General features: G+C 37.7%; 2 protein-coding genes and 1 non-coding gene across 3 annotated transcripts in view; all 3 read right to left on the reverse strand.

Moving 5' to 3' along the window:
- The window catches only part of LOC117989332 (uncharacterized protein CG43867), a 352,469-nt gene extending 330,305 nt beyond the window's left edge, over positions 1-22,164 (reverse strand). Inside the window, exon 1 of the mRNA XM_069503976.1 lies at positions 21,812-22,164. The gene's annotated coding sequence lies outside the window, so the exon portion shown is untranslated. The remainder of the gene's footprint in view (positions 1-21,811) is intronic.
- On the reverse strand, positions 19,451-20,269 carry LOC138403380 (uncharacterized). The gene has a single exon (XM_069503701.1). The coding sequence runs from the start codon at positions 20,140-20,142 to the stop codon at positions 19,522-19,524; it is 621 nt and encodes a 206-aa protein (XP_069359802.1). The 5' UTR covers positions 20,143-20,269; the 3' UTR covers positions 19,451-19,521.
- Positions 22,165-22,620: 456 nt separating the features above from the next.
- Positions 22,621-22,692, reverse strand: TRNAH-GUG (transfer RNA histidin (anticodon GUG)). Its single transcript has one exon. It is a non-coding gene; the product is annotated as a tRNA-His (tRNA).
- Positions 22,693-23,234: the final 542 nt, after the last annotated feature.

The following is a 23,234-nucleotide window of genomic DNA, read 5'->3' on the forward strand; positions in this document are numbered from 1 at the left end:
TTCATGACCACAATTTGATTATTGTTGCGTGATGTAACCACTAATTCGGTTTTCAGATTACCTACCTGCCAAATTTCATGATTCTAGGTCAACGGTAAGTACCCTGTAAGTTTCTTGACAAACCGACAGACAGACAGACAGACAGACAGACAACAAAGTGATCCTATAAGGGTTCCGTTTTTCCACTTGAGGTACGGAACCCTAAAAACCGACAAAAGTTCTGAATTACATAATTCACAACTTTTGTCGGTTTTTAGGGTACCAACCACCAAATATTTAATGAAGTAAAACTCGCAGATTAACTATTTATTGTAGGTAAAACGTCAAAGATCCTTCAAAAGGCAACACAAATAGGTAACGAGCTTCAAATCTAATAAATAATTCCGAAGGGGAGAAGGCTTTTAAATGTACCTGAAAGCGATGGTCATTCCCTACCGACCTGTGATTACAAGACCACCTGAACGGAGGGATAAAACTAAATAATTCTTGAGGGACTGACTTCAAGGGGCAGACTAAATGATTTCCAGCACAACCATTTGGAAGGACACCTGAGTCTTCAGAACGACTTGAGAAACTATCGTCGAAGGGACACGGTTAATGGCTTTAGGGTCCAATTGTAGTAACTGTGATGATATGTGGTGTTACATTTGGAGTGTCCAAAACACACCAATATGATAATGGCATACAAGCTACTTTTATAAATATAATAGAGTTATTTATCAAATCAGAATGGCCGATTTAATGCGTGGCACTGCGTGTTTCCTGGGAAGCCATTACATTAATCCATACTTCCATCCATACTAATATTATCCATATTAATATTATAAATGCGAAAGTGTGTCTGTCTGTCTTTCTGTCCGTCTGTCTGTTTGTCTGTCTGCTAGGATTTTCACGGCCCATCCGTTTAACTGATTTTGACGAAATTCGGTACAGAGATAGCTTGCATCCCGAGGAAGGACATAGGCTACTTTTTATTCCGGAAAATAAAAGAGTTCCCACGGGAATTTTAAAAATCGAAACTCACGCGGACGATGTCGCGGGCATCACCTAGTACTAATAAAAATACAAAAATGTGTCTCTCTATCTTTCTGTTACCTTTTCTCGACTCATCCATTTCACTTGAGTCTCGGAGATGGACATAGGCTTCTTTTTATCCTGGAAATCAAAGAGTTCCCACGAGATTTTTAATAAACGTAAATCCACGCAGACGAAGTCACGGGCATCATTAATTATTAGGTAATAAATAAGTATATTTGAATAAATATAAATTTATTTCAAGCAACAACGACTCATATAAAAATTATGCTAAATAATATTATGTAAATAATTTAAACTGACAGTTTTAAATTATTTTTTACCAGCTGAACGCTTGAATAAAGTGTTCAGGCATTGGTGAGTCCACCTTGCTCGCAAACATGTTCAGGATGCGGTTGATACTTGAGCGCAGTCTTGTCAGCGTGTGATGATGACTTCTTCCGCATTATTGCAAAGAAGTCATCAGTCCGTTCATCTGCGAACATTCCTGACGCTGCCTGATGATGTTATTAGTATTTAAATAAAAATACTAATAACATCATAAACAATATTCGAGTTTTATCATAGTCCATTATAAAGCATTTTATAAAGTATCCTCGGATAACCATAACTCATATTACGCAACTACGTAGGACTAAATTAATCTGCCAGAAGATTCCCTGGGGCCGTAGACGTGCTGATCCAATTTGTTTTGAGAAAAAAGAAAAACGAGGACGGCACTTTTAACCGTAACGGCAGGTAATTCAGTCTCTGCGTTAGAAAATTAAATAAAATTTTCTGGAGCATAACTAAGAGGAACAAATAAGTAGAAAAAGTTATTTATATGCTAATGTTAAAACAATATTTGCATACGCCAGTCGTAAAGCTAAATAATCTGTAACTGTGAAATCCTACTAATATTATAAATGCGAAAGTGTTTAAGTAAGTATGTCTGTCCGTTTCCTTTTCACGGCCCATCCGTTTACGATTATGACAAAATTCTTGGATTGCATCCCGGAGGCAGACAGGGGCTACTTTTTTACTCCGAAAATAGCCCGAAAATCAAAGAGTAGGTACTCAATACTCACGGGATTCTTAAAGGCCCATCCATTTAATCAATTTTGACGAAATTTGGTACAAAGATTGAGTTAGAGAGAGTATGGTAGAGATTAGAGAGTTACAGTACGTGGCAGAAAATATTGTACATCGACCTTTAGATAGCGTTTTCGTAGAGTGTTGTCCATGTCTTTGAGACCGACAAAATGTCACATAGGTATGAGTGACAGAGACAACGCTCTACAAATCCGAAATCTCATTCTAAAGGTCGATGTACAATATTTCTTGTCGGCTACTGTACAGCACGGGGACAGACAGAGATATATTACTTTTTATGGCAGAAAATCAAAGTCGCGGGATCTCCTAGTAATTTAATAAGTAGTTTAAGAGGTTGTTTAAATAGAAACTCATTGTTTTTTTTAGTTTCTTTTAATATATTTTTAAATTAGGAAACATAGAATATGTTTGAATATTTACTATAGACTCATAGAGTCAGTCACTGAAAAAAATCACGGTCTACGAGTGGTCTACAGAGTCAGTAAATAAGTAAATGACTACATTAAGTATCATGTACTAGATTTCACGGGACTAACTAAGGAATAGGCTAAATAGAAGAACTATAATCTAAAAGTAATTATAGTAACAAATGGTGGGAAATTATTGAAATAATCTCATGAATTTCTTCTACTAAATCAAAATTTATTTATTATAAGTACTTAATAAAATCTCAACGCCAGACTATAAGAAATTAAAGTGGAAACGCGGCCGCAGCGTCTGCGAAATCCCATGAGGTTCCGTTTAATTAAATATCGCCACGATTGAAACCACTAGCCGTGCGAAATCTAATAATTCACCTTTTTGCTCCTCCCTCGACGGGCGCTTCGTGTAAAGAATAGAATATTGTTAGATAGGCTCCGTTGAGTTTCATCAAAGGCTGTTTGTATCTATTTAAAAGATTCACACTCACACCTACTGCACGAACTTGTTGATATTAATTACCATATCGATCTATTTAAGAGAAATAACTGAGTTCATGACACTTCACTTTAATTGAACAGCATTTATTAATTGGCAATCATGTAAAGAATAGAATCGCTCCCGATATTCAGTATCAACTTGATGCCTTGGATTCGGTAGATGGCGCGCTAGAGGACTCATTGGTGACGAAGAGCTGATCAATTCTAAGCTTCAAAGTTAGAAGCATCGACGCAAAGTTGACTGTCTATCGATATTCTACTCTCTATAGGTTATATTCCGGAGAATGTGCCAATAAATTTTTGACCTGGTTCCTCCATCGTCTTTCTACTATTCTACCGCAAGGCATCGGCAAGATCTGCACCCATACGTAGTCGAAGTCCCACGGACACGTACGAAACGATTTGCTTCTTCTTTTCTAATTCAAACTGCTAGGATATGGATTCGGCATTAGTTTTTCCCTACAATTTTGATATAGATACCTTCAAATCAAGAGTAAATAGGGGTTTCTTAGCCAAGCGCGCTCTATCTTAGGCTACATTATCACAAATGGCCAGCAGGTCTGATTGCAGCCAAGCGCTAGTCGATAAATTAAAAAAAAATGTGTCGGCAACGTTTTCAACGTCGCTCCTAGAAGTTGTAATTAAAATAAGGAAGGAAGGAGCTTAGATAAAGAATGCCACTATCAGTTTTACATCAAGTCTGCTGGAAGTCTGTGCGAAGCAAGTCTGTTGCGAATCAGTATTACAATAAGTACCTACAGTAACCGGCAGGAAATATTGCACATCGAACTTTAGAATGAGATAACGATTTCTTAGAGCGTTGTCTCTGTCTTTGAGACCGACAAAACGTCCCTGTGTTTTAACATTCTGATGAGTGACAGAGACGACGCTCAACCAAGCCGAAATCTCTTTCTAAAGTTATGCGCAAATATTTCATGCCGGGAACTGTACATGCGTCCGCACCATGTTCGCACTCGTGCAGTGCGATCATTCACTCCAATGAACCATTAATTATACAATCAGTAGCACATTCTTTGTTCCCGTCAAATCAAGCGAATAACGAAATCGTGAACTAGATCACGTTATACGAAGGCCAAGTGTGCACAACTCTTGCATAAATTGTATTGAAGACACGCACTTAAATCATATCAATAATATCGTGCCAATATTTTTATTTGTTTTGGTTTTCTTTAAAACTAATACTTAATTACTGATAATATTATAATCACAGATATTATTCTTTTTAGGGTTCCGTACCCGAAGTGTGCCAAAAGGACCCTGTTATAAGCCTCCGCTGTTCATTCATCTGTCCGTCTGTCTACCCGACTCTGTCATCAGCGGTCTGTATCTCTTGAATCTCGTAATAGGCAGACAGTTGAAATTTTCGGAGAGTGTGCGAGCCAAGACGAGTCAGCTGGCAGAAAGGTATATTTACCATAGGCGAGGCCGAAAGTATTGCAAATTATGGAGCAGTTCTAAAAAAGATGTAAGTAGGTATATTAGTCCTTCAATCACGGAGCAATATACCGCTGTGATTTGCTGTGATTTTTTGCGTTGATATAGTTTAAGACCTGGAGAGTGACACAGGCTATTTCATTTCGTAAAATCAAAAAGTCCCCACGGGATTTTTAAAAACCTAAATCCACGAAGACGACGTCGCAGGCATCAGCAAATAGGATATTAATTAACTCCCGCGAAACCCCATGAAATAACTAGTTGAGAAATTAATAATGGCGGCAAGGTTGTCCCTAATTTATTTATAGTAATTCTAATAAGCCATTAGGAAGTCCATTGGCTTTGAGATCGCAATTAATTCACAATTATTGTACGAAGGGCTGCACAAAGCCTTATTAAATCAAACGTTATAACAAAGGGCCCGGTTCCTACTAGCTTACGGCAATTTCTTTTCTTGTCGTAGAAATTGCTTAGAATGATTATATGTATTTTACCTACTACTTACCCTTTCGAAAAATGTCCATGTTTTTTTTATTCAGATACAATGAAGCCCTTGACTGCAATCTCACCTGGTGGTAGGTAAGTGATGATGCAACCTAAGATGGATGCGGGCTAGGGTAAGTATGCCAATTTTTATTAAACCCAAACATAGTTTCTACATGGCAACGTACCGGAACGCTAAATCCGACAAAGCCTCCCACCAGACGAGACCAGAATTTTAGAAATTATAAAATTCCAAACCCCTACCGGGAATCGAACCCGGGACCTCCCACTAACAAGACAATAGCGCTTACCACTGCTTCAGGGTGGTCGTCGTTGATCACTTTCTATCAAATAAGATCGTGGTCTACCGTTACACTGAAACCAATCAAAAGAAAAAGCTTCCTTAACACAAGTAGATAAATACAAAATTAAGTGGCATAAGTTCCCATAAATATTTAACAAGCAACATCCAAGTTGTTTCTAAAGTATAAATATTAAACACGCTCAACATAATTTCAACGGCTGCGAAATGCATTGACGCTCTAAAGTGAACACAAAATGTACGCTCATGATCTCAGAGATCAATTTCACCCTCGTTCACTGAGCCTATTTCATCTGCACATTTGAATTTTTAATAAAGTCTTTCGAGGAAAATACACATCGATCCCTTTTCTCATAAAGTAGGCTCTTGTCGATAATGTTGAACGAATCGCTTTTTATGGTTTTTACAGATTAAGCATTTCTTTTTCTTCGATCTGGCATGTAAAAATCTTCTAAGTATAGTAAACCATCTTAGACGAGTGGACACTAATCAAGTTTAAACAAATTGTTTGCATAACGATTATCCACTGCACGCCTATCCGTTAAAGAAGTTGCTTGTTTAAACAGGGTTTAAGCTAAGGAAAAGTAAAGTATAGAAAAACATGAAAAACCAAACAAACTACACAATTTTCCAAGACACTCTTCGCACGTTGAGTATAAAGCGCAATAATTGCAAAGCCATACAGATTTCGCTGGTTAAGCAAAATAAGCTTGTTATACCTTATGAATCATGGACTTTCGCAAAATATCGACAGCTTCTCTCTAATCAGTACCTACCCTTATTATAAATGCGAAAGTGTGTTTGTTTGTCCTTCAATCACGTCGCAACGGTGCAACGGATTGGCGTGATTTTTTGCATGGGTATGGGTGGCATAAAAACCTGGAGAGTGACATAGGCTACTTTTTATCCCGGAAAATCAAAGAGTTCCCACGGGATTTTCGAAAACCTAATTCCACGCGTACGAAGTCGCAGGCATCAGCTAGTCTTTATCTAAATGGTTCTGACCAAAAACGATTTCTTTATAAAACGGTTAAAGAATTAGCAAGAAAACTATCTACAATAATTAATAAGCCACGTCGTCGGCGCCAGCAGTAAAAGACACCAAAGCCGCACGAGTTGGCGCTCGGTCCACTGTAGCACTTTAATCACCGCTAGATTAAACTCGAGTTGTTTGTACGTGACCACCCCAACCCCCTTTTTACGCTTTGACACTATCTTGAACTGGAGAAATAACTAGTTTTGTTTCTACAGTTTAATTTAAAGTTAAATTTATTTATGGCCAACTAAAACATTTGAAATTAAATTCTTTTTGTGATTCACCCTCTATCACTAATAATAAAAAATAATGCAAAAATGTGTCTGTTTGTTGGTTTGTTTGTTTATCCTTCAATCACGTCGTGACGAGGCAATGCATTTACTTTATTTTTTGCGTGATTATATTATTTAGTTAAAGACCTGGAAAGTGACTTAAGTTACTTTTTGTCCCAAAAAATCAGAGAGTATCCATTATTTTTAAAAATACACAGAGGAAATCGTGGGTGTCAACTAGTATTTTATAATACTAAAAGTCAAGCAGAATATAATATAAGAATTGAAGAAGTTTAGTACAAGTACAACCAGAGACAAAAACTAATTTAGAGCCTTTAGAGCAAAAGTAAAAAAAGTTACTAATTGACATATTAAGTAAAATAATGAGGCTTCCTCGTAGTAGTACATACAAATTATTTGGGCTTCCCAACACTTATAACCTTCTAAACGTCGTATAATTCAGAAAGTTGAAAAGGAAAAATGGAGGGTCTTCGAAACCTAAACAAATAGAGACATTTCGCAAAAACATAACACACATAACGTATGAAAGCAGTTGAAGACAGTAATTTTACGCATTATATATCCCGTCCCGAGCAGAACATGGGGGCATTCGTCATCGGAATTCCGGGAGAAACGAATGACTGGGCTTGTATTTATTTTCGTGAAATTCGGATTTTAGGAATATGTAGTTTTGTGGCGATTATCATAATTCTTTATTTTGAAATACATCTAACAATTGTTTATTAATGATATCAATGTCTGACAAACCGTCTTTACTCACTATTTTGTCGACGATAGCCTCAATAGCTCAACCGGTATAGGAGTGGACTGAAAACCGAAAGGTCGACGGTTCAAACCCCGCCCGTTGCACTATTGTCGTACCTACTCCTAGCACAAGCCTGACGCTTAATTGGAGAGGAAAGGGGAATATTAGTCATTTAACATGGCTAATATTCTTTAAAAAAAAAAAAAAAAAAACTAGTTTCGAACCCATCCGGGGTCCGATAGTTTTTTAAACAATAAAATCATCAATACTTATAATCATCAATCAATACTTATAATAAAACTGTAACAGGTCAAATTCTGTACATTGAAGATATTTTGAAATTTTTCGAGGGCACTCTATAATCGATACTGAACCCAAAACTGTAATTTTTTTCATTTTTGTCTGTCTGTCTGTCTGTCTGTCTGTCTGTCTGTCGGTCTATCTGTCTGTCTGTCTGTCTGTCTGTATCACGGCCGCGCATCACGCTGAAACTACTGAATGGATTCCAATGAAACTTGGTACGATTTGAGGTCATACTATGAGGAAGAATATAGGATACTTTTTATCCCGAAATTCAGCATAGTTCCCGTAGGAGAGGGGATGAAAGTTAAAATGTATACTGAGTTGTAATTCATTAACGCGTAGTCCGATTTCATTCATTCTTTATTTTTGATTGAAAGGGGATATTTTAAAGATTGTTCCGTAAATATTTCAAGGTCATCGGTTTTTAACCGACTGTCAAAAAGGAGGTGGTTCTTTTTTCTACATCGATTTTTTAGAGGTTTCTGGACCGATTTGCAACTTTTTTTTTAAATAAAAAAAAAGTTTTCGTGGTGGTCACATAAAAATTCTGGATTCAACTCCTTAATCCTGATGCTGCAGGGTTACTGCCCGCCTGAGTTATCAAGATTCAGGAAGTGTTCATAGTGAATTCATATTGTAGGTACCAAGCAACGACTTTATTCTCAGACTTCAAGTCTCAACTCCTCAACCCTGATGATGTAGGGTACAGCACTCCTAAACTATAATGTTTCAGGAACTGCGGATGATGCAAAATTATTTTAGGTACCAAGCATAGGCTACATCATTGAACTTCGGATCCTAACTCCTCAATCCTGATGCTGCAAAGTACTAAAGTCCTAAATAGTGGGGATTTTTGAATTTCTGATAGTGATTTGATATTTTAGGTACCAAGCAACGGCTTCACGATGACACTCCCAGTCCGAAATACTCCACCCGAGCGAAGCCGGGGCGGGTCAGCTAGTAAGATATATAAATGTCATTCACCATGTTTGGCACGCAAATCTTAAACAATGGTTTATTGTATATAATACGAAGTGGAGTAAAAAATACTTAGAAAGGTAAAGTGTTTGTGTGGGAGTTAATATAATATGCGCGCCTAACTGTAATTATCTGTCGTAAAACAAGTGAACTTAAAAGTTTTTAAGATCTTGCGCTACCTTAACTTGATTAAATAACTTTTGCACGTTTATAGTGACAAATAAATTATGAATTAAATGTTTTAGTGATAAGTTTTTTCTGTATGTATATACTATACTAGCTGACCCGCCCCGGCTTCGCTCGGGTGGAATTTTCGAACCGCGTCATTTACGGGAGCCGCGCGGGTACCTTAAGGTTCGTACGCACCTGAGCGGCGCGGCGCGGCGCTTCAGCGAGCTGCACGTCGCGGCACAGAACTTCAAAATATCATTTCTATCATTTTGTATGGCGCATATCGCACTAGAGCGGCGCTGCACAGCGCTTCACCGCGCGTTGCCGCGCGGCACGGCTGGAGAGAATATTTTGAAGCGCAGCGAAGCGACGCGCAGTGCAGTGACGCTAGTGCGACATACCCAGCGGCGCGGCGCGGCGCTTCGCGCTCGTACGCGAACGGGTATAAAAGTGACGCGCAAGTGACGCGAGGTGCCGCGTACTGAAGTTGTAGTGCGGTAGGCACCGTCGAGCGGCCTGAGGTGACGCGTTCTGCAGTCGGACTGAAGCGCCGCGCCGCGCCGCTCAGGTGCGTACGAACCTTTACTCATAGATCTAAACTCCCCTCCCGCACGCGCACCCCCGCCTTGGTGACGCCCACTTCGCAACGGGCCGTGCAGCAGAAATCGTAATATTTTAATTTCGCCATAACTTCAAAACCAAACGTCCAATTTTAATCATTCAAAGACCAAATATTATCTCCATAAACTGTTCTTAGTGATGAAATCATTTATTTTGATAAGGATTAATAGCATGAGTAAAATAAACGCGTTTAAATGTAGTCCAAAAAAAATTCAAGATTTTTAAATAAAAAAATGGTTGCTGTGCCTCACTCGACATAGATGGGTATAGTGTGTCGCGGACTTTTTTGTAGATATTTATAAGATCTACAATTAATTAGAACATTTTATGGTTCTATCTTTTATAGTTTAGGCAGCGTACGCAAAATAAGTAACTTTTCTGGTTGTTTTTTACACCTTGTGTCCGAAAAACCCAAATATCTTACGGAACCCTATTTTTTTCCAAAATAAAATATAGCCTATGTTACTCGTGGATAATGTAGCTTTCGAATGGTGAAAGAATTTTTAAAATCGGTCCAGTAGTTTTTGAGCCTATTCAGTACAAACAAACAAACAAACAAACAAACAAAGTTTTCCTCTTTATAATATTAGTGTAGAAAAGGTGACTAACTGACTGATCTATAAACGCACAGCTCAAACAACAGCACGGATCGGGCTGAAATTTGGCATGCAGATAGCTATTATGACGTAGACATCCGCTAAGAAAGGATTTTTGAAAATACAGCTCCTAAGGGGGTAAAATAGGGGTTTGAAATTTGTGTAGTCCGCGCGGACGAAGTTGCGAGCATAAGCTAGTTTATAATATGAGTACACGAAGTGCTTTACCTTTGAAACAGCTGCGTTTACAACTGTAAACTTGCAGGTATCTACCATTCCAAAACATAAAAACTGAAAAAACCTTTGAAAGTTCACCCTAAAACAAACTCCCCAGACCCTTTATCGAAATCAGAAGACCGTGACATAGGACAATGATACATATTTATCTGGAGAGAGATATTTATGACCACCCTTAAAACCTGGCGCGATTTTCTTGTCTCTTTTCATATTTAAAGTTACCATGGTTTATGGGATCGATCGGTGGATGGTGCGTGAACGAATAACCATGAATAAAACAACATCTGAGTCGCACCTTTTTTATTTATATCACGAAATCATAGTAGTTTATTTTGAAGTTGAATAAATTTAATAAGTAAGTACCTATATTTTTAGCAAACATTCACACAATTGAATTCTTAACCATTACTTCTCAAAATTGGATATAACGACTCCAACGTCCATTGAGATATTATGAATATTCTAAGATCATTAAAAGGCTTCGGAAATTTGAACAGATCCTTCCAAGAAAAAATCCTTTCAGTAAATTCGTTCCTCGAAAAGGTCATGTAGTTGTATAAAGAAAATATCCTTTTATATTGTTGAACTTACAAGGGGTTTTGCCTTTATCCACTTATGTCCACACGACAAACAAATTTGTCCTGCAGACGAGATATTATCAGAAAACCTAGAACCCTCACAGCCTCTTGATCGAGTGACGCGTATATCAAATATGAAAAAGGGTATTCCGACTGAAATTTGTGTTGGCTTCGAAAGGCCGGTTTTCTCAAGATAGCTCGCAAATATAAATTTATGTATCATACACCTGTTTTTGCTCTTTTACCTTTAGTACGTAGGTACATCAATGCAAAGTAATCGAGCCATTTAGATATATATTAGGTACTAAGGAATACCACATATACAGGAATAAACTTCCTTACTTAATTCTTGTAAAAATTAAAACAGTATAATACAAAAAAATTGAAAAAATAGTTCCTATATTGATAAAAGTTTGATAGTAGGTACACGACTTAAAAAGCATTTTACCGCAGGTCTTGAAACACATAGTAGACCTCCGGTAAAATGCTTTGTAATTGTATTTCCATATAGTTCACTCTGGTCGTTCTTAGACACATAGAACTTCGCATTTGATACACATACCTATATAATAGTAGCGATCACTAACCTTCAAGAAGCAACAAACTGAGAGGAAGCAGGTGGACAGGGGTCGATGGATAGCCTCGAACAGGGACAGATGTGAAACGACGCGCCTGACGGCTTTTTAATGGCCGCCCGACTTTTATACGCGATTACATGTGGGGAAATTATGGGACAGAATTCGCGAAATGTTAACGGAACAATCTGTAAAGTTTACGGAACATTTACGATTTCCTATAATAAAATATTATTTCAGTCTTAACAATAAAAAACGGTATTATTTACATGAAATTACAGGATGAGCAAAGAAACTGAATGAAAGCTAATGATATACTGTGATGTAGCGTTTTGATGAAATGACGAACTTTGAATTCAATTTTAGCACAGTTTTTGGTCGTTTTGCTTGGAAATGAATTCAAGTTTGTAATCAGTGATCAAAATCACGAACTTTGAACTCAATTTAAAGCACAGTTCTAATTAATATCTGTCCCGGCTGTACTCACGTGTTTAGTCGACGTTAGCCCGACTAGTTTCGATCCCATCCGGGGTCCTTTTTCAAGGGAGTCAGTTCGCGCACGCGCCGCGGTTGTGACGTCGACTAAACACGTGAGTACAGCCGGGACAGATATTATTTATAATGGAAATCACTCACGGTAGTTTAAACGCTAAAACACAGTTCTAAGCTTGGGAATAAGTTAGGGAAAAATATTTTGACCAGAAGTGTAGGTAACTAATTACACTGTTTCTTTGCTCCTCATAATTTATTATGATCCTTATGATATTCGTCATAACTTTTGTTGTTCAAAACTTTTTCAAACGATTTTGAATCGTTCTTCCTCTTACTATTGTAATATAAGAAGAAGCTCTTGTCAGAGTAGCCTTTTCCATCCTTGTATATCTCTAAGTCTCTCTTTTACTTCCTTTTCAATAAATAAAAACTCTTTATCAGACACAAATTATATACACAAATAACATAAAAAATTAGACATACACTATTTGTATTTACAGATCAGGGTGAACAGGCGACCTTATTACTTGGTGATCTCCTCAAGGCAACTTAAATAGTTAAGGATGGATTGCACCGAAAGAGGTTGTGTAAAATGCAAATGGTAAAGAAAAATGAAAGTATCTAAGTAGGTACCCATAAAAATATTCATATAGGTAAGTCCTTTATGATTGAGTCCCAATTTTCTTTTTAATCTGCAGATAAACTAAATCACATCTAAATCCACACAAAATTACATAATATAGTAACTTCTTCATTATTTAACTACGGGACTACAAACGTATGCCTACTACTTGTTGCTTGCATGTCATATTTTTTGAATTGTACTTTAGACAAAATGAATAAAATAACTGGCATTAAAATATTTTTGTGTGATTAAGAGACATTAGTTGAACGTTATATATTATTATTTTCGATATAGTTACCTAAATAGGGTTACGTAACCGTCCGTAACGCTGTAGAGATTTTAGTACAGGCAATTACCAAAACGCTTGAAAATATAGAGAGCGGAAAATGTATTAGGTCGATGGCGCTTTGGGAACATTACACGGGCACTCTGATAGCTTTGTTAAACAAAGGCCGTTTTGATAATTCAGTAATAGGAATAGCCTATTTGAATTGACAATAAGGAATTTAGGATTAAAATAAAAGGTATTTAATTAAGTAACCCGGATGTATATCATCAATTCTGGAGTACAGACATTAGCCCGGAATTAGACCATAGATGCAATCACCAAAATCTCATGATCATTAATCTATGAATCCTAATCATAATTTAAATGAAAAGGGGACAAGTGGAAGTGATTTCATAAATGTATTACGGACATCAATAGATTTAAGGGCGATATTTCACACACACGTCGCAAGTAAATCAGAGGTATAAGACTCTCTGTTGGCGCATATGGCTGCTTTACCATGGACTCGGCACGACACGATTCGCAGTCACGATAAGTAACACACGACATATCATTTGAAAGATTTTTTACGAGTGACGATTCCACCAACGATTTCGCAGTCGCAGCTTGTAGGTGCTCACTGAAAGACAAATGGTTCGGAGGTTAGCTCTGACCCCAAATCAATAAATTATCTACCCAACCTCAACAGGCTAGTTATCCTACCGTCTGCCACTCTGGTAACTAGGAGTGGCTACTAAGATAAAATAGATATTTTATAAACAGCTTTTAGCTAGATATATATATAGACGTCCGCTGTGCCAGATCCTTCTTTCCACGCACATGCAAACTGTGGAACCAACTCCCATCGGCGGTGTTCCCACTAGATTACAACATGGGGTTATTCAAGGGGCGGACCAACAAATTCCTAAAAAGCCGGCAACGCATCGGCGGTTTCTCTGGTGCTGCAAATGTTCATGGGCGGCGGTAATCACTTAACATCAGGTGACCCGCCTGCTCGCTCGCTCGCTATCTCTATTTAAAAAAAAATACATGATTACAGGTCAAATACCTACGTCTCAATGAAAATCAGCAGTCGTGTTTTGTACAGGGACTATGACACTACACCAAACTCGAAACAATATAGCGGCACCGACGAGATATCCGAAAAGTCGTGTCGTGCGGTGGTCCGTGGAAAAACGCTTCAGGACGACAGTTTGAATCACCATTTCCACTGCGTATTATTATCACCCACAAGCTCTAAATCTAAAGATAACGCGATTTCACGACGTGGGAGGGCCATCAAAATCCCTTTCTATGTTTAAAATAAAAATTTAACCCTTAAAGTGGTTCCATTTTATGTTTAATTTCTTTATAACCACCATAGATACATTTATCGCTTTATATTAAAATTATAGCTTTTACACCGCAATCGCGCAGTTTCTTTTCATAGCCGCAGCCAGAGAGATGTTAAGTATATTGCTAGAGGTGCGAATCTCATACATCAGACGAAAAACGTACAAAAGCGCCTCTACCTTATGATTACCTACAAACCCTAAGAAATATAACTACTATAATCTAATATTTATTTTGTTACAGAGTTGTTATAAAATCATGGCATGTAGACGAAAATAGGCTTCTTGAGACGATAGCCTTTTTCAGCTGGATACTAATTGTGGTTGGAGTTGGCTCCTAATTGGTAACGAATTTATATTTTCAAAAATGTGTCAATTCTTCCACTCCCCGTAGCCAAAGAGAAAAAAAAATAATTTAGGTAATTTGGGTCGCTTAAGTACATAGGTAATTTTATGTCTTTAGCTCATATTTCATTGCCGTGAAAGTTGAAAAGTCAGCAACATTATTGTGATTCAATAAAGTACGACTGGTGATGGTGTACTGTAAGTACACCAAGCAGATTGAGGCCGTTTAGTAGGACCGGACGTCATAACTTATACGCACTCTAGTAATATTACATCTCTCTGACCGAAGCTATAAAAGACGTTACTAAATTTTAAGGCAAATTTTAATATTTTACGAGCTCGTATTTGCGGAACTTGGCCTTTCATTAGCTTTATTTACTTAAGGAATTTACCGAAGACCTTTCTCGTGGAAACTCTTGGATATTGTTATCAGGAGGCTTAGTAAGAGATTGCATGTCTCAACAACGTTTATCGATATCGACTATCAAAAACTCTCAAGTTACCGATGAAAATGTATACCTACAAAGGAATAATACGCGACAGGTTGAGATGCCAATCGGGGAGGGAACACTTCACAAACTCGCCGCGCTAACCCGGTGCGGGCGAGCATGGCTGACGTGCGTGGCGTCCCCCTGCCGCATACAAGAATTGCCATTTCGACCTGTCGCGGACTATACCTAACGATCCAATGGTATTAACATAATAAAATACGCTCTAAGCCTTTTGTTTTTAGGTTCAAGTTTGTTTTTACATCTACACAGTCAGCTAAAGCGGCAAATTTCTAAAATAAGAAACGGTAATACTAACTGAATAGACAACTTGAAAACAAATAATAACAAATAACTTGAGGTCCATTTTAGTGTCGATAGATTTCGACTAGAAATAGCCTATCTGGGGCTGGCATACAGACTATCTGTAAAAGCCCCTTAAAAATATCAGATTTCAAAAAATAGCCTATTATTGTCGAGGTGTGCTAACTCGCACTAAGAGTATTAGAATAGTTCCCAAGTTAGGGTGTTCATACACGGGCCGCAGACTTAAAGCAGTCATGACTGATCGGTTTAAGCTTGCCACATATTATGAAACCGTTTGAGCAGTCACGACCGAGTGTTCAGCTGTATGGCGAAATTCCGTCGTGCGGCCGAGATGGTCGAGCAGTTGCAACTTAGGCTAACTGCACTCGAATTCTTGAGTTATCGCCAACTCTGGCGCAGTTTATTTATTATTTACTTATTACACACTTTATTTAAATAACCATAAAAAGGACAATAACAGTGAAAGAACAGAAAACACAGACAGAAGTAGGATACAAAAGGTCATCAGTTGCTAGGAGGATAATGTCAACAAATTCTTGAAACGCCGGCAACGCATTGGCGGTTCTTCTGGTGCTGCAAATGTTCATGGGCGGTGGTAATCACATACATCAGCTGACCCGGCTGCTCGTTTGCTCGTTACTTTTTTTTATCTCCCTCCTAGCAGCAGCAGTTAAATTGTCTTCTCCTCCAGAGGTTAAAAACGACTGCTCGAACATTTGACGATGACTGCGTGAGAAGTTAGAAACTAACTCAAACCACCCGTTTATGCCGCTCTTACTTCAATATTCCTCCATTGAGAGCACACTGCACAGTTACAAACTCTGAACGGTTTAGCGCAAAACGAATTTCATGTTAAAAGAAATCTGGAATGAAATCGCAGATGTAAATTAAATCTGGACCGCGGTCAGATTCCCAGGCGGCTCCAAATGTCGGGATTTAAGTTAACACTTTTTGTTCATTTCAATGCGCAGACCGGCCACGGACTAAATTCCATTTTTTGTTGCAACAAGAAACCGTTTTACTTAGGTGTACATATTGTTTGAGTTTGTATTCTCTGCGAAAATATTATAATTAATACGAAGTAACTGATGCCCACGCCTTTGTGCGCGTGGATTTAGGTTTAGGTTATCCCGGGAACTCAAAGAGTTACCTATGTGGTATTATTTCACTCTCCGGGTTTTAACTAGGTACCTATATCTATGCAAAAAATCATGTCGATTCGTTGCTCTGTTGCGGCGGGATGAAGGACAAACCAACAAACGAACACATTTTCCCATTTATAATATTATGTCGTTATGTATATAGTGACTAGTGATAAGTAAGTATATCTAATGAGTGTTTTTCAGACATTCGAATCTCCAAACCAGCGCTCAAAGGGCGGATAATCACAAATTATAAACACTTCGGCTGTTCCTCTGATGCTGCCTGGAAATTTTCATGAGCATTATGCCTATTTAAGGATCAAAGCCAGTTGTGTCTTTCAATGGTTTAAGTTTAATTTACCTACTTCTAATAATGTGGTATTCATTTATATTATGTTGATGCGATAACGCCGTTATCACAATATTCGTCGTCGTCAACTGATAAACGTCCGTGGAAGTTAGTTTCTTGTAAAAACTTTTACGTGCTGCGGTCTTGCGCCACCGTTTCCGGTGCGATGTTACCATCGGACCCCAATGACTATCTTCTACTTCACATCTAGTTGGGCTATGTCAGTTACTCTGGTTTTACTACAGATCTCCTCATTTGATCACTTAGATAAACTCGAAGCATAGCTCACTTCATCGACCGCTGTGTGACTCGCTCCTAATTTTGATCATGATATTTAAACTCGATAAGTATTTACTTATTGACGGACTGACCCTCTTGCCATTAAACACTTTCTAAATCATCTCAGAAGTACAGTAACAGTAATGAAACCAGATATAAAATGGATTTACTCATCAATCTTAGTTGAGACAAATGGTAAGATTTGAATTACTATTCGAATACGAACGCAAATTCCAACAGAAGGTTATTATTATGGAGTCCATAAATCTTGGCGATAAATCACATAACTATTACGCCAATTACGCGGCAGTCAGCGGCCCCTGATCCTTCGCAGGGCCGACTTAGCAGAAAAAGGGCCAAGGATCGACCCAACTTACTCTCAGACCATGACTCAAATAGATTTATGTCTCTGATAACGATGAGCAGGTTGAAAGTTTACAAGAACATAGCTGCTGCCATTTAAAAATAATTGTAGATCTACAGTCATAAAACATCCGTAGAAAAACTAAAGTTGCCGCCATAGTTGAACGGGTTGCAAAGCTGAAGTGGCAATGAGCGGGATATACAGCTCGAAGTTCAGATCCCAAGGTGCGCTTTGGAATGGCGGCCTTACATTATGGCACACGGCAAAGTGCATCAGACCCTCCATTAGGAAGACAGACGCCATCAAATTAGTCACAGAGAGCCGCTAGATCCAAGTGGAACAACAATGACTACCACACTTCACGTGGGCGAAGCCGAAGGCATAAATGTTGCAGAAGTATAGGGATGGTCTTCAATAATAGTCAGTTTCCAATTTCACTTCACTGTATTTTTAAGCATAGCTTGCGCCTTCGACTTAATTCTCACAATTGACCGCCATTTTTATTAAACCTACGCTTTTTATACTAATTTGACAGGACAGCAAAACTGACATATTTTAAAGGTTGGTATTATTTAACTTCCAGTATTTTACAAATTGCAAAGTGATTGAACTAAATGATACTTCCTGTGACGTCACAAATCATTAACGTAACAATTAAATCAGCTAGATGTTAAACATGACACAAAATATGTTGATTCAAATAGTTAACAATTAAATATGACTCATAGTCCATTCCCGCCAGATATAAATAACAATCAATCCATTGTATAAGTCTGGATGCCTCATGATGATGGCAGCCATGGAGATGTGGTTTTTGACATAAGCTAATAAATCGATCCGGTCCTGCTGCTGACTTAAGTTGAAGGCTTAGTTGGAATTGCTATTTATGAACATTTTGAAAGTTCATAATTGTTATCTCTAGGTGGCAAGTGTTGCGACATTACCATTACGTGACCATTACGTGTGACATTATGTGACCATGTAACATGGTTATAATATCGTATTATTGTACAATTATACTAAGCTCATAGTTACTCCTATTCGTTTTCTATGTGGCATCATATCGAAACGCTTAATCGCTTGGCGGTACGGCTTTGCCAGATTTTGCGATTGCGTGTATGGCTATAACCTGTGTGCTATTTTGTAATAACTTATGGGGTGGGTTTTGTGACTATCTATAAGTTAGAACGCGCACGGCTGCCCGATTTCTGTGATATTGATCTTTGCCGGAAGACCGCTTTGCCAGATGAAAAGAGTGTAACGGACGGGGGCTTGATTATTGTTTGCGTACCCAAAAATTGCTTTGGGCCGCTTGATTTAAATGCTTGGTTTAAATATTTGGACGTGAACTTTATCGGAAACCTTAAGGATTTTTTCTTCGAGCTGCAATTAAGATTTAGTTCAAGTGGCTTGCTTGAGTAATTAACTGATATGGTACTGGTATAATTCAATAATAATCTAAAATAATATGTAGTATCATAATATAATTAAATTAATTAAGGACGAATTAGTAGTAATTTTCTATAGGTAGTAGTCATTGATATGGGCGATGAACTGACAAAAACAACTGCAATACAAGATGTAATTAATTTAGAAATGAGTAAGTAAGTAATTTACATTTCATCCAAGGTAATTTACCACCAGATTGAACAATTCTCGTGTATAATTAATCAACGATATAACAATGGAGAATGCATAATTTTATAATACATATTTTCGTCACATTAAATTTCGCCGCCGATGCCGTGCCATCCATCATAGGTAATCGGAAGCTATCAATGCAGAAATGAGTATAATTTGCCTTGATCGTCGCGTTTTCAGTCGCCCCAAATTGCCGTCATTACATGCTACATGACCCACTGCGGTGCACCGTAACGAGGTATCATTCATTTCGATCTATTTCATACAAATGGCGGACATGCAGTTCAAAAACTCGATTCTTTTTAGATGCCATAATAGATTTAATATTATGTACCTATATTATATGACCTGAATGTAAATTTTTAAATATTTTTTCAAGGCATAGGATAATTGTAGTTAACTATAAAGCCTATTGTTTAATCTTTTTGAAAGGATATCTAGTGATTGATTTTTCGTTACGCCTTCGTTTCTTCTGTAGCAGAGGTTCAACGCATCTCACTGAACTTCCGATGTGGATTCTTTCCACTAGCCTATACTGATTTTCATAAAACGGTGTCAAAACTGCGTAGTTGATTCCCAATTCCATGCCTTTGAGCAAATCTTCTCTCATCGGATTTTCATAAAGACGAGTTTTAATGTACCTCAGAAGATGCTCAATTTCATAGTTCGCTACATTCAGTATAGCGGCGATCGCAACCTTGTCGAAATCTTCACAATCTCTCGGCTCTACTTCAAGATGGATATCGTTGCCGTCGTTCGGGTATATTATTTCCTGGAGCTGAAATCTGTTCGGTCCGTTTCCAACCAACAAAGCGCATCTGAAGTTAGTTTGCTTGCCGACGACCCCGTTGAGCCAATCGGAATTCCGGTCGAGAGCATCGAGGAAAAAACTCATAAAGTCGCCGATCTCTTTTTGCTTTTTGTAGGAGAGGATGGCTGCTAGAGCCACTTCGGGCAGCGCATCTTTGCCTTTCGCTGCGCTGGTGCTCGGTTCGCGTCTAGACTTAATGGGAGGTTTTTTGCCAAACATTTTGTTGCTGCGCTTTAGCAAATTTAGAACATTGTTTAATAGACTTTTAATTGGTTTGTTCTGATTACAGGAAATTTTGGAGGCCGAGAAGAAAACCACGCAATATGAAGATGGAATTCAAGAAACCTTGATGCTCTTGATGACTGATGATGGATGAGGTTTATTGATTACTAATGTCAAAATTAGATGTCAAATTTTCTTTTTATTATAACTTATGCTTACTTTTGATACTTGAGGGTAGGTATCATAGAGGTATCGTATATTCGTGAAATTGCAAAATATGGACTCATAATTACTTAACACTATATTATATCTTGCCTATACTATACCTAGTATGATAACCAGCCAGTAAAAGCCACTTCGCCCGTTTCCAACGAAATTAACATCAAACGTCCGTAAATTAGAGTTCGCTACGTTTTGTAACAAAATTAGCTAAATTTTGGCATTGGGAAAAGCGTTGGTGTAGCATTAGTGAATTGGATAATAAATCAATAACCAGTTTGACAAGGTAGTCTGTACCAGTAAGAGCTGTGCTGTGAATCTATGCTAATAAGAATGCTTTTAAATTATTGCATACCTACCTACCTAATTGAAATTCTACTATGAAGTCATGTTTTAAAGACAAGAACCAGTCTATTTTAAGATAAGAAGTACGGATTACTTACAAATGCATTGACTACTTACATATTAAAAATTACAGAAACATAAACCACAAGACGGAACCGGTACAAGATCGGAAATCAAAGAATTCGCTATTGGAGGAATAGTGAACGAAGTAAAAGAAGAGACGAACAGTTGTTTACAGCTTCGTTGATACGGAAATTCTAGAGCAACAACAAGACAAAAGTACCTACTTAGCTAAGTTTACAACTAAATAATAGTAAATAGGTCCCAATCATTAAGATTTAGGTACAGTAAAGCGATCATTAGTTGACAAAATATATGAATGAGTTTCAACTCCTGTGAATTGTCAACCTTGATAAGATATATAAATGGTAGGAAAAAACAAAACAACGACTACATTACTTACAATAACTAAAGATAAGAACCAGTTTTAATTAAAGCTATACCTACCTAGTGGTAGTAGTAAACTAAGCCCAGTGTTTATTTGTACTTATACCTAGACATTTTTGTGTCGAAAACAATTAGGTAGGTAGGTAGGTAGGTAGGTAGGTAGGTAGGTACTTACAAGAATAATACCTAAGTGTCATTTACTTAACGTGAGAAAAGTTTTAAAAGTCCGTTATGTAGGACCGTTAATAAACACCTACTTACTTAAATATTTTTATTAAGTAGGTAGATAAAAATGGGGGTATTTTCAAAATTACCAAAAATTCATATCAAACACAAAGCTCTTATGTTTTTTAACATTCACACTTATTATATTTTTGAGTTTTAAATAAGTACCTAATTGAGTTTACTAAGTCATAGCAGTCATAGGCATGGTTATAGCATAACAAAACACAACACCAAGATCAAGCCAATAAGATTCACACTCTCAATTGGCAAAAAAATGTGACCGCTAGAAATTGGCCTTTCTGTTGAATAGTATCATGAACTGTATTGGGTATCGAGGTCAGAGGCGCACATCTATGGATGTATAGCCGAGCTGCAGGCGTGAGTGGCAGAGAGGTTAGGTTAAGCATTCAAAACAACATTTTCAACTTACCCAAACAAGCATTCTCACAAGAAATCCCGTTACAAGATTCGCTTCAACAATCAACGGCAATGCTGTCACGATGAATACACACGCACACATGCAAAAAACGTAGTAAACGTCATAACCAAAGTTAACAACGTTAATTACACCATTTATCACGGTTATTCGACACTGCCGACGATATAGGACGCGGGTAACATCTCAATGCATTATATATTAGAAGCACAGGTGTCAAAACGGCCGGGAACCATATATAAAACATAAATTTTTGCCAAACAGAGCCTAATCACCACTCCTTTTCTCTCACAGATTTCTATGATAGCGAACGCCGAACAGCTGCGGTGCGTAGTTGTACCAAAACAAATACCAGTACAGCCACCTAGACGAGGCAAAGCTACAATAATTTTAACCAGAAGTTACAGATAGCTGACGGCTACGGAGGCTCCGTAGTCGTCAGTAACGGAGCACCGAGACACGGAGCAAAACGTTTTTATAGTGACTCAACCTCACATCCATAGATGGCGTAAATAAAGTTTTAAAAATAAAAAAACCAACAATTTTACATCAAAAAAGTTGCGCTTATCAACATAGAAGAAACAAAAACATTATTACCTAATATTATTAGAAACTGTAATTAGGTGTAACGGTGTAAGTTTCCTTAGTTTTTAATATGACCCTTATCAAAACGACGGATAGACTTTTAGGTAAAAGACGGCAGAAAAATACCTTTTTTTATGGAAATCTAAATTAAATTAGGTAAATAAAAATAATTTAAAAATTACAAAAATATAATCTCCGCCGTAACAGTGTTTGACCACTGCCGTGACCAGGATTCGAACCTGGGTTACTACGGCCACAACGTAGGGTCCTAACCACTAGACGATCACGGCTATCGGAGATATAGAGGCAATACTGAAATTATGAGGTGTTACCAACTAGTAGTAAGTTTGAAATATAAAATGACAATACATATTATTTCCAATTTCTGCGGTCTCATTGTAAAATTATTGCTGACGCTAAAAAATTTAAACAAACAACAAAAAGTCATTCGGAAACCTAACTTAACCCGAACCACACTATAAAGAAAGATACAGTAGTCCGACATACCTTTGATCTCGTGGTAAATGATGACCTCGATGACCCTTCAAAAGAAGGGCCGTACCTAAGCAGGCTAGTTCGGGTCGCTCTTTTGTCCCACACTGACCACTGTTTAGACGGCTTCGTCGAACCTCTGTCATAATTAACTTTAATTTACCTAAATAAAATTTAGCGTTTAAACTATCGTGAGTGATTTACATTATATATATATCTGTCGCCGGCTGTACTCATTTATTTAGTCGACGTTAGCCCTTAGATACGTGAGTACAGCCGCTGACAGACATCTGTGCCTAAACTGCACCTACTCATCGTTAAAACTTAAGAAAACAACACT

This window comes from Maniola hyperantus, chromosome 16, assembly GCF_902806685.2.
Source record: "Maniola hyperantus chromosome 16, iAphHyp1.2, whole genome shotgun sequence".
In the NCBI taxonomy this organism is placed as follows: Eukaryota; Metazoa; Arthropoda; class Insecta; order Lepidoptera; family Nymphalidae; genus Maniola; species Maniola hyperantus.